A 17,279-nucleotide genomic window follows, 5' to 3' on the forward strand; every position below is an offset into this window, starting at 1 on the left:
TCTTACAAAATTTGTTTGGCTGGGCAAAACTCCTAGAATTGCTTTAGTATCTCTACAAAAATCAATTGTGGAGGGTGGGGTAAATTTTCCCAATTTCTATAGGTATCATCAAGCCTATATTTTGAGACAGGGTATGTATTGGGTCATCTCAGAGCTCATCGACAATACTCCAGATTGGTTGTGGTTGGAATGGCGACTCATGTTCCCCTTGAGACTATGGTGCACAACAAAAAAGTGTCTTTCAACTCATCTGATAAATCCAAATGCCTTTATTCATCCAAAATTCATATGATGACTCAGCGACCCGACATGCACATATTTCGGCCTACTCGGCCTGCCTCAGGAGTCTTATGAGTCTTCTGGTGTGTAAAAAAGATGATGCACAAACTCTCTAAATACAGCTTTAGAAGGACATGTAGCAATGCCGAACACTGCGACCTAGCTGCAAAATATAAATGTGTTTTTAAGATGATGTTAAAAGAAATACAAGAGATGTTTATATGATTTAAATGATATAATATTGTGCTCTTGATTTTGGATGGAAAAATGAATAAAGAATTTTGAAAAAAAAAGGTGCAAAATATTAGTAGATACATGGAAAACCTTAAGAATTGTAAACAATCTAACACCTATCCCATTATATAAATCAACAAATCAAAATATATGGCTTAACTCCAAGATTCAAATTGACGGATTTAAGATCATCTGGAAGCATTGGGTGATGGCAGGTATAAGAACTCTAGACGATGTTATATCTAATGGTAAACTGCTTGAGTTTTCACAGTTGCAACATAAATTTGGTCTTGATAAATCACAAAGTTTTACATGGTTGCAATTGAAGCAGGCCATTCAGGTGGGGTTCCCTGAATGGAAAAATCTTGCTAATCAATATAGTTTGGAGTTCTTCTGCTTTCAGGTGGACTTCCTGGGACATCAGGCCACCCAGTGGTATAAATTGATATCTGAATTTATGAATAAAAAACCAAAGACTGGTCTTAGAGATATTTGGAGCATTGAGATTAATAATCAAATTACTGTGTCTCAATGGCCACTAATTTGGTCTTGGAGGATGAGATGTACAATGTTGGCATCTATTAAACAAACTTGGTTTTTTCTCTTACATAGAGCATTTTGGACCCCTGTTCGTTTACATAAATTAGATAGCTCTAAGTCTAATAGATGTTGGCACTGCAATCTCGAAACTGGGACTCTAAATCATCTATTATTCTATTGTCCATTTATTTTGGCTTTCTGGAAATCAATATGGGGCCAAATAAATTGTTTATTAGAGAATCCGGTGGCCCTATCATATGATACTATTTTATTTGACATGTCAATGAGGGCAAAGAGTCAAATATCCTCAAAAAATAATAAGCTCTTGCTAATTATGACCGGAGTCGCCATTCAACAAATTACATTTAATTGGAAGAATTGGAGTAGATTAAACTTTAATTTCTGGTGGAATTCTTTGTGTCATATATATAAGATGGAAAGAACATTAGCCACACACAAAGGGCATTTTATTAAATTCAAGGATGTTTGGGGGCCATTAGCAGATTTTCCCTTAATAATATTATTGAAAATGGGGGGGGGGTTCTGATTCTTTATTAAATATTTGGATTAATAGAAAAGAAAATATTGTATAATATAATGAATGTATATGAAATGGGAGGGATGGGAGGGGGGAGATAAATTTCATTATTTTAAGATGACTGTAATAGAAAATCAAGTGATGTTTTTAAGTTCAAATGTTATTTTCTTTTACACTTGTTGTAAGTTGTAAAAATGAATAAAGATTTATAAAAAAAAAAAAAAAGTGTGCATTTAGCGCATGCTAAATTGGTTAACATACCTTAATAAAAAAGACCCCTAAGTATCTTAATACAAAATTTGGCCCGCGATTTAGCCTTTGTTTTAGATTTCGGCCCTGTTTGACACCCCTGCAGTAAGGGAAAAAAAGATTTATTGACGTCTCAGATATTAATAGGGCCAAATAGGAAAAGAAAAAAACATACAAAGTCAAAGCGAACGGAATCCTGAGAATAGGACTTTAGGAGGAAAAGAGAGAAATTTTACTATGTGTGTGCCGAGAGGGGCTGTGTGAAATTTTAATGGACGATACTGGCAGTAGAGCTTAATGTGATGTCATCCTCTTGTAGTCTGTTCCAGGAAGCGGAAAGCAAATCTGAATTGAGTCAGAACATCTGCGCGCGGGAGCACTTTGTATTCACGGACACGGACGGACAGGTGTATCATCTCACTGTGGAGGGAAACTCTGTGAAGGACAGTGCCAGGATTCCTCCAGATGTAAGTGATGCTTTTGGCTTCTGCTCTATTGGTTTGTGAGAGGACTATTTGCCCCTGGGGGGGGGCTAGTGGGGACCCCTCCCTATAGTAATAAACGTAGGAGGTTTGGTGCAACTTCAGTGGAGAGTTCTTTAAGGAAGTCAATGCGTTAGTTCAGCTTTATTCTTTTACCTCCTGGGTGTTATTCTTATGCTCTGTTTTCATATGTCCAACTTCACTACAACTCTTTAACTGGCTTGAGGAAATTGTTTGACTTTTGCCGGCGTAGCAGCTTTTCTGATTGTTGTTCAGATGTTGTGACTGGTAGCTTTATCTCACAGTTCTAAGATATTGGGAATTTCCAGCAGCTGGGACCATTGTTTACATTAGCACATCTCCTTTGTCCCCCTTCTCTGGTGGTCCAGTCCCAACAGACAGCGCAGGTGGCTGCAGGTGATGCCACTGATCCCAATAATAGTTCCTTATATAGGAAAGACACTGATTTAAGTTCAAAAACTGTAAAGAAGATTTATAGCCTCCTCCTCTCTTTATCAGATCTTGAATGAGAAAAGGAAGTGCCTCAGTTTGTAACCATGTCTCTGGAAAGCATACAATCTCTCCACATCCTTCTTCTCTACTAAATCCAGAATCGCAGCCGTTTTAGTCTTTTCTGACCTACAGTTTACTAATAGAAATTTTACCTTCCTATTTGTTGCCTTTCTAATCCTTTGGCCGTCGAGCTTTCGATTAACATTTATTGAGATTACACCCTGCTTCTGGCTAATTCTTACATCCACCTTACCTCGGTTCCTCCCTATTATTATCGGTATTGAACACATCATAGCAACAGCACCCAATAATCAAATAAGATTCTTCAGTGAATTGCATGTATCTATGTTGAAGCAGCTAATAGAATCCTCAGGAAGAGCAGTCAGTGTTCCTATATAGGTCCTGGACCTGATGGGCCGCCGTGTGAGCAGATTGCTGGTCACAATGGACCTATGGTCTGACCCAGCAGAGGCACAGCTTTTGTTCTTATGTAAAACAATTCCAGCTTGGAACAATGCAACACTAAGTGCCAAACAAATAGATTCCATTAGTACCTTCCTACTCAACCAGTACCTGACCCAGCCCAAGAGCATTCAGGTTATTTAGTAGATGTCTGTGTGGAACACTGTCAAAGGCTTTGCTAAAATCTAAATACACCACATCTAGCGCTCTCCCTCTACCCAATTCTCTGGTCACCCAGTCAAGAAATTGATCAGATTTGTCTGACAAGATTCATCTCTAGTGAATCCATGTTGCCTCCGGTCCTGTAATCCACAGGATTGCAGAAGTTTCACCATTCTCTGTAGGTGCCAGCAGTTAGCACCCAACTTGAAACTGGCTATTTTGGGGTTATTCCAGTCGGCATTTGGCTGGACAAATAGAACTGCATAAAAGTCAGTTATTTCTCTAAGCTGGCTTCATAAACCTGGATATTCAGTGCTGGAGCCCAGACATGGACCAGCATTGAATTTCTGGTTATAATGTCGATGACAGCTCAATATTTACCCCCGTGTGTTGTGAATTTAACCTTCCCTTGGCTAAATCCTGATCCAGATTGACTCTGTTAAATCTATTTGGAGTAATTTTGTCTTTGGGACTAGTTTCTCCCAGATTAGCCTTAGTAAAATTGACCTTTCATTGACCATTCTCCAGTCTTCAGTTTTGTTTTTGACTTCCATCCAGTCCAGGTGATTTGGCCTATTACAAACAGGAATTTGTTCTTCTGAATCATCATCATTCCCTGAGATCTTCTTTAGTAAAAACCAATGTAAAGGCTTCATTTAGTCTGAGTGCCCGAAAAAGGTTTTATTAATTGTTTTGTCTCACCATCAAGCTTCTTTTCAAATGTTCACCATGTGACTTGATATTGTTTAATTCTGCTTTTTTCTGTTTGGTCTTTATTTTTTGTTGGTTTTTTAAAAAAATCTTTATTCATTTTCAAATATTACAACAAGTGTATAATATTCAATCAGGAAAACATTAACTAATCACTTGACATACTTACTTATACTCTTTAAAATATATAAATATAAAAGAATCCCTTCCCAGCCACCCATATATTAATAATAAACAATTATCAATTATTGTCTTTCCCACTCCCACCCCTCCTATAACTTATCTAATACTAATAATAAAATACTATAATAGCCTCTTACACTTTACTTTTTTTTTTGTACCCTGCTGGCTGCTGTTTGCACTTGACACCTCATGTACCGATTTTTTTCTTCTTCATTGTTGAACATGGCGGCTGTTCTTATACTTTCGTACTGATACGTCCTTAGCTAGCCAGCTCCATACGTTGACTGCTGGGCTATAGGCCTTGCTTCATTTAGGGCAGGGGTGTCAAAGGCCACAATCCAGTCGGGTTTTCAGCATTTCCCAATGAATATACATGAGATCTATTTGCATGCACTGCTTTCATTGTATGCTAATAGATCTCATGCATATTCATTGGGGAAATGCTAAAAACCCGACTGGATTGCGGCCCTCCAGGAGGGACTTTGACACCCCTGATTTAGGGGGTCTTTTACTAAGGCACACTAGCATTTAGCATACCTTAGTAAAAGACCCCCACCTTAATATGATCGTGCAGGTCTGAAATGACAAATGACCTCAGATACTGCATAAAGAAGTCCCATCCCATCCCAGGTCGGGATTAGAGGAGAGAGTAGCCAGAAAGTGGTAGACAGTGACTGAGAGTTCGTAGCATGTGGGTTTCAGAGTAGAGTTTTCTTGACCTGTGGTGTTGGTGGCTGATAACCCCTTTTTGCCTTCTGTCTTTCTGCAGGGAACCATGGGCAGTATCACTTGCATTGCTTGGAAGGGGGACACCTTGGTCTTGGGAGATGTTGATGGAAATTTAAACTTCTGGGATTTAAAAGCCAGAATGTCCAGGTATGGTATGCATTGGAAAGGGCCTTTATTGAAGCTTCTGTGACCAAGTTAAAATGAATCCACAGAGCTGCTAGGAGCAAGCTTGTCAGACTGCATCATGCAGAGCTCTGCAGTAAAGTTAAATCAAACGTTTAGGCAATAATTTAGTGGGGGCCATGAGCAGAGCTGTTTTCCCCTTAGTGACAGCTCACACCAGGTGTCGGTATGCACAGGAGTAAGCTGAAGAAATTCACCCAAAGCGGTTTACAATACGCTAATTAGTAATCGTGTCCTCGAGTATTTTCCCTATCGGTCCCTTTCAAGAATAAATATACCTAAGAAATCACAAATGTGTTCCAGCAGCTGCTTCGGTGTAGCTCATCGTTATTTAGGGACTGCTGGCTGATCAGTCATTGTGGGGGAGGGGACTCCCTTTGTGCCAGCAGTAATGACTTCCGAAGAGCAGCCAAGGGGTTAAGTCTGCCAATGAGTACTCAGCTCTCCGGAATGAATTACTGTACAAAGACTCATCAGATTTCACAGTGGTGCCTAAAGATGGGGTATTTTCTTAACTGTTTTGCCCATAATAATCTTGTGGGGTAGGAGTAAATCAGAGAGAGTGAAACAGCAGACAAGGAACATTAAACCCATTTAATTTGCTTTTCCTTCACCACTTGCACCTAAGGGTCTTCGTTCTTCATTTAAAAAAGGTACAATCCAATACAATTTTACATTAAACAATGACAAGAATAAGAATGTCACCCTTACTCACCCTTGTCTGTGACCCTGCATTTTCTAGGGGAATTCCCACTCACCGCAGCTGGGTAAAGAAGATCCGTTTTGCTCCTGGAAAGGGCAACCAGAAGCTAATTGCCATGTATCATGATGGAGCTGAGGTCTGGGACACAAAAGAGGTGGGTTCGGACAAGTTTCCTGGAGTAGATTGTATGATCAGGGAACCCCAGCAGATTCCCGATTACAATTCCCCAGTGAAGGTTTCATGAGCTGCTACTGGGTTGCGGTGGACAGCCTCTGATGTGGGGGCATTAAAGGAAGGGGAATGATTCTAACAACTGGATTCAGGTCATGCGATTGCAGAGTCCTGGGCGGAGGAGGGTAAGACAATTCTGGCTAAGTGCAACTGAAGACTCGCCGTGCCAGGTTCCAATTAAGATGGAGGAAGGGCCAGGTCAAAAACATGAAGAAATACCCTTTGATCTGGTGGTTTAAGTTGCAAACGATTGCAGGAGGGAGAATCTGAATTGCTTCCCAGGGGAACAACCCAATTAACCTGAGAAGGCCATGTTCATAAAACATTTAATTGATAGAAGGGATTATGCAATTTTCAAATGCTGCACAGATTTTAAACTAGTTAAGTGGAACCAGTGGCGTAGTAAAGGGGAGGGGGCAGGGGAATGGTCCACTCCGGGGGCCATGTTGGGGGGCCGGCACCCCTTCCCACTCCTCCCCTCGCCACACGCACACCCCCTCCCTTCCCCGTAGCTCTAGTTGTTCACTGCCGCGAGCAACAACTTCAACCACGTCAGCTCTCTCGTCGCATATAGGAAGGGACGTCAGAGAGACAGGGGAAGGGAACATTTAAAACATACACTCAACTTAAGATTATAAATGAAATGCCAAAGCAAGAATAGCAGACAGTTTAGCATTTTAAGGTTTGTCAAGCTTTCTACTTTCCTAAACTCAAGATGAAGAATTGACGTGAACTGAGATGCTGACCATAACCAGGCCTAGGTTTCACAGGAGTATTGCGCAGACTGGAGAAATGGAGATTTTTGAGGCAAAAATGGGGGTCTTGGTTTCTGTTCGGGCCTATCTTAAGCCCTGGTGGTCCAGTGGTGATCCCTCACTCCCTCAAGGCGAAGTGTCGGGTCCTGTACTGGCCAACCAGCGCAGGCCTCCCCTCTACCTGTTTTTGACTCTTCCATCTCTCAGCTCACTTCCTTTTCACCTCTTCACACCCTTGTCCCCTCTGTCATGATGCATTCCTTTTCAGTTCCTCTTGAGTGCCCTTCTTCTTTTTTCCCAACTCATGTCTCCTTTCCCTCCTCATAACCCATGCTATCTCTCTCACAGCCTGTTGCTGTCCCCATTGCTCAGACTCTCTTTGGTGCTTTCAGACGCTTCCAGCTCTTTACAGCAACATTCTCTCCCTAAACAATAACCCTTTTCCCTTTCTTAGTCCCCTGTATTCCTCTCTCTATAGTGGGTGGGTTGGGACTTGATTTATAGCGCTTTTTCAGCGTGCTTTACATGGGGCAATTGTGTGTTAGGTGACTTGCCCAGAATCACAAGGCGCTGCAGTGGGGATCGAACTCACAACCTGTCCCTTCTTCCCCTTACACTTCCTTTTGTTTTTCCAAGCAGACTTCTCACTCCCAGACAGTAACCCCTTCCTATTCCTCTTCTTACAGCTCCACACTCATCACCCAGCATCTTGTTCGCATTTAACTCCTTTGTGCCTCCTCCAGCCCTTCACAGAAAACTTTTCTCTCCCTCTCAGAAACCCCTTTCAATCTCCTTCACCCTTTCCTAGATCTCTCCATTCCTTTCCCCAGCTCATGTCCCCATGACTCTGCTCCTCTTCCCCTTACATCTCCTTTCTGTTTCTTCCAGTATCTCCTTTCAGTTCACTTACCCCTTCTTATTCCTCTCCCCACAGCTCTATTCTCAGCTTCTCCTCATCCCCAAGCCTGTCTTCCCCTTACAGCTCCTTTCTGCCACTTCCACAGACCTGCCCAGACTCCTGTGGAGCAAAGGTCTCCCATCGAGCATCTTCCCCCCTTCATTGGCATCAGGAGACATTAATAAGATGCCATCTCCTACCACCACAGGACCAGGGTTGTGATAACTGCAAAATCTCACAGCCATTACCATGAGACTGGTCCCGCGGCAGCAGGAGATGATTTTTTATTAAGGCCGAAGGAGAGGTGGCTAGTTGGGGCTGGTGTCTGTCTGGCAGTGGTGTGGCTTAAATCTCCTTCCATCACTTTGCAGCAGAATACTCTCCCCCTACCAATAACCCCTTCATACCTTCCTAGCCCCCTTTACTGCTATGTTCGCAGCTCTGTCTCCGTCACCCAGCTTCCTTCCCTTCCTGCCACCTCCAGCTCTTCACAGCTACTGTGTATTCTGTCTCCCAGCCATTTCAAAGTGCTTTACCCCTTCCTAGCTTAGCTGTGTGACTGTCTTCTTTCAGAGTTTATCTGTAACTCATCCCCTGCAGACGGGAAGGGCCCCTACCCTTGATTATAGCAGCTTCCTCCTCCTCCCCCTTCAGTCAGACACAGCGAGCCAATAGGCTGCAAAAGAGTGTGCGCTCTTTCTCTGATCCGTAGCCCATTGGTCAGATACTGCAGCCAATTGGAGCAACAAGTGGGATAGAAAATCTCTTCCTTTGCTACCATGCAGCATGGACATTTCAGCTCCAAATTTAATGAAGTATATGAATAAAAGTATTGGGGGCACTGGTGTTTGCCTGCAGATAACCCTTTGCATTTAGAAGGACTGAGAGTTTGTAGAGTTGAGTTAATTGGACTTCTTTGTGAAGGATTTCTTTTGATTTCTTTCATAGAAACATAGAAACATAGAGATAGACGGCAGATAAGGGCCCACGGCCCATCTAGTCTGCCCACCTTAATGTCCCTCCCCTACCTTTGCCCTGTGAATAGATCCCATGTGCCGATCCCATTTGGCCTTAAAATCAGGCACGCTGCTGGCCTCAATCACCTGTAGTGGAAGACTATTCCAGCGATCAACCACTCTTTCAGTGAAAAAGAATTTCCTGGTGTCACCTCGTAGTTTCCCGCCCCTGATTTTCAACGGATGCCCTCTTGTTGTCGTGGGACCCTTGAAAAAGAAGATATCTTCCTCCGCTTCGATGCGGCCCGTAAGATACTTGAACGTCTCGATCATGTCCCCCCTCTCTCTGCGCTCCTCGAGCGAGTATAGCTGTAATTTGTCAAGCATTTGTGATTTGTCGGTATTTCTTAATTTACTTTTTCTCCCTGTTGTTTTAAATATACATGATAAAAAAAATACATGTACAAACACAAACAAAATAAGCGACAAGTGCAGATGCCTTAATGCCCAACAGTTGCCTGTTTAACAAAAATGATTGAAACCAAGCTAGGACCAATCCTGTAAATACCACAAGCTTCCAAATGACATAATAAAATCTGATGGTCCAGCGTGTCGAAAGCTGCCGAAATGTCAAGAAAAATCCAATCCCCTTCACAATTTGTCCAGCACTGAAACCGATAAGGTCTCAGTGCTATGATGACGCGAAAAGCAAATCAATGTATATCAAAAATGCTCTGGTCTTGAATAAACTGATCCAACTTCTCAAGAATTTTTGCCAATACTGGCAATGAAGATATTGGTCGGAAGTTATTAATTTCTTGGTTGTGTAGAATTGTACCTGGAAAACTGCTTATATGTATTGCTGTACTACTTTTATGATCCTTGTTCCTTTCTTTTTTGGAACATAATATGGAAAAACTTTTTTAGAAAAGTGCTGGGCCCGAGGAGATAGGTGCACACTCAGCACTCCAAGGGGGTTAAACACTTCAGGTTTATCATTGTGTGATTCTGTGCTTGCCTGTCACTTTCTTCCAAATTAGGTACAGATGGCCAGTAGTCTAAAGACCGGGCGGAATGTTACCTTCCGGATTGTGGACGTAGACTGGTGTACATCAGATAAGGTCATCTTGGCTTCAGATGATGGCTGTATCCGAGTCCTGGAGATGTCCATGAAGTCTGCCTGCTTCCGCGTGGATGAGCAAGAGTTAATAGGTAACACACTTCCCAAGCCTCTGGGGAAAGAGAGGAAGGGGTGACCCACTCTCTCTTTTATGTAATAGTGTAACCCAGCAAGAACCTGGCTTGTGATCTTGTAGATGTTGCCAGCTTGAAGAATGTTCTGGAACTGGATTGGCCACTTGTATGTAGTATATAGGGGAAGGGAGGAAATTTCTACAGGTTTAACAGTATTTGAAAATTGCCCAGCCTTTGTGTGGAAAAAGTACCAGCAGAAAAATCGGATGCAAATGTCTTCAGGTATTTTTCTCCTTAGATGTAGAAAAAGCTTTAGTAGGGTGGAATGGACCTTCATGGATCAAGCAATGGATTGGTTTGGAATAGATTCAGGATTTATACAAATGATTCAATCCTTGTATAGTTCCCCTTCTGCTAGTCTGTATATTAATAATAATCTCTCTGAAAGTTTTAGTTTGCGGAGGGGAGTTAGACAGGGATGTCCCTTGTCTCCTTTGCTTTTTGATATTGTATTAGAACCCTTGTTTTTTTTGCAAATCATTTCTTATTAAAGTCACCCAGAGGAACACACAGGATACAGATTAAACATATGCATAACATATGCAAAACAAGAACACAAGCTTCAAACTTTCAGAAAATAAAAAAACAAGAGGGCATTCGGAAAAGTTGAAAGGGGACAGATTCAAAACAAATGCTAGGAAGTTCTTCTTTACACAACGTGTGGTGGACGCTACCTGGAATGCGCTTCCAGAGGGCGTAATAGGGCAGAGTATGGTACTGGGGTTCAAGAAGGAATTGGACAATTTCCTGCTGGAAAAGGGGATAGAGGGGTATAGATAGAGGATTACTGCACAGGTCCTAGACCTGTTGGGCCACTGCGTGAGCGGACTTCTGGGCATGATGGACCTCAGGTCTGACCCAGCAGAGGCATTTCTTATGTTCTTAATCATTGTTTTCCCCTATAAACCTGCTCATCCGGGAGGGGGGAAGTTGGGGGTCTGATAGGATAATAAATTTAGATATATTGAATTGAGGGTCAATATAGAAATTATATATGTCGGTCACTGTGATTGTTTAGGAGGGAGGGGGATTAATTCTGAAATATATATTAATAGAATATTAAATGTGGTACTGAAGTAAAAAATATTGTGTTTATTGTTACACTTATTGTAAGTTTTGAAAATAATAAAGAATTGGGAAAAAACATAAAAAATAAATTAAATGAATTTATGGAGGTCTTGAAACTCAACCAGAGGCTTCCTTTTTCAGCTCAAAACCAAGGCCAGTATCTAATGCCTTAACTATTGCAGCTACCCAGAGATTTCCTCCCCTCTCCCCTTCACACACATTATATATTTCCTGTCAGCTTAGGTAGCCCTGCGATTATGAGCCATTAATGTAACTAGTAGAGAATGACATGGGGACAAATTTTTCCCTGTCCCCATGGGAACTCAATTTCCCTATCCCGGCAAGTTCTTTTCCTGTCCTTCCCCTTTCCTGAAAGCTCTGTCCTCATCTGCACAGGCCTCACACACTTTAAAATCATAAATGTTTGAGGCTTGTATGGTTAAGGCAGGGACAGGAAAAGAACTTGCTGGGATGGTACAGAGAAATTGAGTTCTTGCGGGGATGGGGAAAAATTTGTCCCCGTGTCATTCTGTAGTAAGAACATAAGAATAGCCTTACTGGGTCGGACCAATGGTCCATCAAGCCCTGTAGCCAATCCAGGTCACTAGTACCTGGCCAAAACCCAAGGTGTAGCAGTATTCCATGCTACCTATACAGGGTAAGCAGTGACTTCTCCTGTGTCTTTCTCAATAACAGACTATGGACTTTTCCTCCAGGAACTTGTCCAAACCTTTCTTAAAACCAGCTACGTTATCCACTCTTACCTTATCCTCTGGCAGCGTGTTCCAGAGCTTAACTATTCTCTGAGTGAAAAAAATGTCCTCCTATTGATTTAAAAGTATTTCTGTGTAACTTCATCGAGTGTCCCCTTGTCTTTGTAATTTTTGATGGAGTGAAAAATCGATCCATTTCTACTTGTTCTACTCTACTCAGGATTTTGTAGACTTCAATCATATCTCCCCTCAGCCATCTCTTTTCCAAGCTGAAGAACCCTAACCATTTCTGTCAAGGGCTGTGAACTTTGTGTCCATGACATCTACAGACTCATCCAATGTGGAGAGCAGATTTGACCCAGGAATCAAATCCAGGTCTTGTCACATGATAGTACACAGCAGTTCTACCAACTTGACCTTTGAACAGGGGCTTCTTTATTGCATTCAGAGCCCATAGATCTTTTTTCTTGCTGTGTATAATTAACTTATTAGCATCCTTATCAGGCCAGTCCAGCAGATGGAGACAGAGAAACAAAATAATTCTGTACGATTCATCCCTAAAAGGTACCACGCAACATTAGCTCCTCACTATTTCTCTTTCTGCAGTGAGTATTGAAGGTACACCATGGAGATTCTGGGCTAAAAAGTCTGCATGGTTTCCTGAACCAGTTGTTATTGGTTAAGTGGGGCTCAGCTTTCTTTCAGCATTAAACACAAAAGGCTGGAAGAAAGGAACATTTTGGGGAATACTTGGTCCCATCTCTACCATCTGATGAGAGAGATCATTGGAGAAGGACTTCATGTTTGGGAAGATCATAGGAACCAGTTGAAGAGGGCAACCTGCATTCAGATGGCTGGACACGTTGAAAACAACCATGGGGATGATGCTGGAGGACCTTAACGGCCTAACACAAAACCGATTTCTTTTTAATAATAATAATAATAATAATAACAGCTTATATACCGTAATACCATGAAGTTCTATGCGGTTTACAAAGATTAAGCAAAGGTACAAATTGATTGACTTTAAGAGGGGAGGAAGAAAGAGGGTTAATAGGACAGGAAATCCATTTTTGAGGAGAGAGTGATCAATAGAACAAGTTAATCACTATAGAGGGGAGAGAGAAGAGAGGATCAGTTGTCTAGATACTTTAGGAACAGGTGTGTTTTCAGACGTTTCCTAAATTCCTCATAAGTAGTGGGCGAAAGCAATTGTTCTAGGTCTTTACCCCATGATGCTGCTTGGTGCGAGAGAAGATGTTCATGGTGTTTTTTCAGTTTACAACCTCTCACTGGGGGGGAAACGAAGTTGGAATGTGAGCTTCTCTTGTGTCTGTTGGCTGAGAAGACAAAAAGGTCAGTTATATATTTAGGGGCAAGTTTGTGTAGTGCTTTGTAGCAGAAGCAGGCAAATTTAAACTTTACGCGCGCCTCCATTGGCAGCCAATGCATCAATTCATCAAGTTGCTAGGACTCGTGCATGAGTCGGCACCTAACAACAACCACCCTTTCAGTAAAAAGGTATTTCCTTAGATTACTTCTGCGCCTTTCACCTCTTAAACTCATTCTATGCTCTCTCACTCTGGAAAGAGACTCACCTCATGTATATTTATGCCACATATGTGGGAAAGGGGAGATATGATAGACGTTTTGGCCTTTATCTGCCATCATGTTTCTAAATACCTATGTGGCATAGTCTCCCAGTAGAGGTGGCGGAGACAGACTGTGTCTGAATTTAAGAAAGCTTAGGCCAGGCACGTGGGGAGAGGAGGGGATAGTGGATGCTGTGGATGGGCAGACTGAATTTATTTATTTAAAAATTTATATCCCGCCTCTCCCCAGGTGTGTTTAAAAAAAAAAAAACTTACATAAATTATTAACACGTGGACATAATCCAGTTATCTCACAAATTTCAACATTCACATCTACATTCCTCTTTTCCATTAATCTAAAAATTGAAAACTTTCCCAAATAACCACACTGCTTAAGAATTTGTTCTATAATCTTTTAGCATTTCTTCTATGATAAATTAATTGAGCATAAAAAAGCCTATAGAAATAGATGAGTATTAAGTAGTCTACAAAATTGTTCATTGTTCTTATCTGGCAACTTATTCCATAAACCTACTGCTGCCACTGAAAATGCAGAATGACTCGTTACAGACTAATGTCCAGCATCCACAACCAACTGCATAGTTGTATCGGATCTTAAGCTTCTATTTGGCTTATATACAGACAATACCTGTTGCAAATCTCCAGCTACCCGATCATATAAATGTATTATCAGCACTTTATATTGCAGCCATTGTAGTTAGTTTTAAAACTGGAGTCAAAGTAGTATATCGGTTAATACCCATCACAACCCTTGTTTGGAGAACAAGTAACTTTCTTGGTGCAATTCTTAAATATAATGCATTACGATAATCAATTTTGAAGAGTACTAGTCTCTGCAAAACATTACGGAAATCATACTTTGGCAACAAAGGCTTCAATCTCTTCAATAAATTCAACTTAAAAAAGCAAACTGAACTACTTGTGACAATTGTGCTCCCATTGAAAGATGACAATCTAGTATCACTCCCAGCAAGCTTAATTCAGTTTTATCATGAATTATATAATTTTTTCCTATAATCATCATCTCTGTTTTAACATCATTCAATAAAAGCTTATTTTCATTCATCCATTGTTCAATTGCACTCGTACACCTCGTCAACTGCACCACAAATTGTCACCAATTCAAAATAGGAAAAAAGGATTGCACATCGTCTGCATAAATTTAAACATTTTTCCAGTAGGAGCCATATATACGTATATTAAAAAGTAGAGCTGAAAGGGCCTTTATCTGTTGTTATGTTTCTAAAACCCTGAGGTGCTAATGCTGCATGAATGATTTTGTTGGTTGATGGACGCAAGCCACAGGTTCTGGATTGGTCTTTTGGAACTAAAGGAAATACAATTAACAGGTAAGATGTAATTTCTCCTTAAAGATGCCAGCTTCACATTATGCATCTCTCTCTTGTTACAGATCCTGTCTGGTGTCCCTATCTCTTGAACCTTCGGGCATCCTTGGCTCTGAAAGCATTTCTGTTGCATCAGCCTTGGAGTGGAAACTACTCATTGGACATTTCCCAAATGTGAGTTTGTTTTTATTCTTTAGTGTCCTCTCCAGAACTTATGGGTTATGCCTATCAACCAGTGGATGGAGACAAGAGAAAAACAGCCTTTAGATGCTTAGCATTTCTTTCTCTCTAGCCGATAGTGATGGGCAGACTGTGCAGCTCCTGGACTAGTTACTGAAGCTGCTTCAGACCTAGTTGGAGAACTGCATGGGGTCCTCACTGCAGGTTTTAAGCTTAAAAAATAGGCATATAGCAAATTTAATTTGATCTGGGGCAGAAATAATACGTGGAGGAGTCTGAGTTGTTCCCCCCCCCCCCCTTTGCCCTCCCTTGTTCCTTCTTTGAGGAAAGGCTTAAGAGGTTAGGGCTCTAAAGCTTGGAGAAGAGAGCTCGGAGAGGGATATGATAGAGGTCTACAAAATACTGCATGGCATAGAACATGGCAATTATAAATTGATTGAGTATTCTTTTAAAAAGTACAGACTAGGGAACGCCTCATGAAATTACATGGTAATACTTTTAAAACAAATAGCAGAAAATATTTTCACTCAACAAATAGTTACCGTAAGTTTTGGAACTTGTGTTCTCCGAGGATAAGCAGTTATATATTCTCACATGTGAGTGACACCATCCATGGAACCTGGCATGGACAGTAAAAAGTGTACTGTCACTTCAAATTGTAAGGATGACCCGCACCACATGCATGCCTCTGCCTTCCCACCAGACATTAACTTGCAGGTCCTTAGTTTTCTGCAGAGCTGAGAAGCTGTATGAAAAACACAGAGGACTTTAATAGATGGCTCAGAGCCTGGTGTCATCAAGAAGGCTTCAGGTACATAGGAGGATGGGGAAATACATGGAAGGACAAGAAGCTATATTGCACTGATGGGCTACATATTACTACAGCAGGAAAAAGAAACCTTGCAGAGAAATTTAGACAATATTTTTCTAGGCATTTAAACTAGAAGGTGGGGGTGGTGTATGTACGAAGGACAATTATAGAGACCACCCCCGGCAAAAGAAAAGATGTGATAGAAGTAAAGGCTGCAACATAAGCAATATCAGCAACTCATTTCTTAGTATTGCAACGGAAAGTGAAACGACACAAAAATCCATACGAAAAAGGAGATTATCGCTGAAAAATAGCTGGAAAGCGATGACCACAAATGCTCGCAGTCTAAGCAACAAAGTTCATGATCTGCAAGCTCTGATATTAGAGGCAGATCTAGATATTGTTGCTATCACAGAGACATGGTTCAGTGAATCACATGGATGGGATGCAAACATACCGGGATATAATCTTTTTAGGAAGGACAGAGATGGTCATAAAGGTGGAGGAGTAGCTCTCTATGTAAAGATCAATATCCAAGCGACCGAAATGCAAGGGACCTGGGGAGAGGAAGAAGCGATATGGATTGCTCTGAAAAGAGAAGATGGAACTTCTATCTACGTGGGTGTAGTCTACAGACCTCCGACTCAATCGCAGCAAATTGATAAGGATCTGATTGTGGATATCCAAAAGTTTGGAAGGAAAGAGGAGGTTCTGCTGTTGGGAGATTTCAACCTGCCGGATGCGGACTGGAATGTTCCGTCTGCGGAATCGGAAAGAAGTAGGGAGATTGTGGATACCTTTCAAGAGGCTCTGCTCAGACAAATGGTGACGGAACCCACAAGGGAAAAAGCGATATTGGATCTGGTCCTCACAAATGGAGAGAGTATCTCTAATGTTCGAGTGGGTGCTCACCTGGGTAGTAGCGATCATCAAACGGTTTGGTTTGATATAACGGCTAAAGTGGAGAGCGGCCGCACGATACTTAAAGTCCTAGATTTCAAACGTACGGACTTTAATGCAATGGGAAAGTACCTGAAGAAAGAGCTGTTAGGATGGGAGGACATAAAAGAAGTGGAAAGACAGTGATCTAAGCTGAAAGGAGCGATAAAAATGGCTACGGACCTTTATGTGAAGAAAATCAATAAAAACAAGAGAAAAAGGAAGCCGATATGGTTCTCCTACCTAGTGGCTGAGAAAATAAAGGCGAAAGAGTTGGCGTTCATGAAATATAAAAAACCCAAGAAGAGGAGAGCAGAAAGGACTACAGGGTGAAACTGAAAGAAGCCAAGAGAGAAATACGTTTGGCGAAGGCACAGGCGGAAGAACAAATGGCTAAAAATGTAAAAAAGGGAGATAAAAATTTTTTCAGATATATTAGTGAAAGGAGGAAGATAAAAAATGGAATTGCTAGGCTAAAAGATGCTGGGAACAAATATGTGGAGAGTGATGAGGAGAAAGCAAATGTGCTAAACAAATACTTCTGTTC

The 17,279-nt window shown here is 41.4% G+C and overlaps 1 protein-coding gene across 4 annotated transcripts in view; it reads left to right on the top strand.

Moving 5' to 3' along the window:
• Positions 1–17,279, top strand: part of WDR11 (WD repeat domain 11) — a 196,020-nt gene that overhangs the window by 123,366 nt on the left and 55,375 nt on the right. For all 4 annotated transcript variants that reach the window (XM_033941237.1, XM_033941239.1, XM_033941238.1 and 1 more), the window contains exons 16-20: positions 2,160–2,307; positions 5,123–5,229; positions 6,008–6,122; positions 9,849–10,020; positions 14,868–14,976. In XM_033941237.1, the coding sequence (XP_033797128.1) occupies positions 2,160–2,307; positions 5,123–5,229; positions 6,008–6,122; positions 9,849–10,020; positions 14,868–14,976 (651 nt within the window). The remainder of the gene's footprint in view (positions 1–2,159; positions 2,308–5,122; positions 5,230–6,007; positions 6,123–9,848; positions 10,021–14,867; positions 14,977–17,279) is intronic.

The sequence above is a fragment of the Geotrypetes seraphini genome, chromosome 4 (genome assembly GCF_902459505.1).
Source record: "Geotrypetes seraphini chromosome 4, aGeoSer1.1, whole genome shotgun sequence".
NCBI lineage: Eukaryota > Metazoa > Chordata > Amphibia > Gymnophiona > Dermophiidae > Geotrypetes > Geotrypetes seraphini.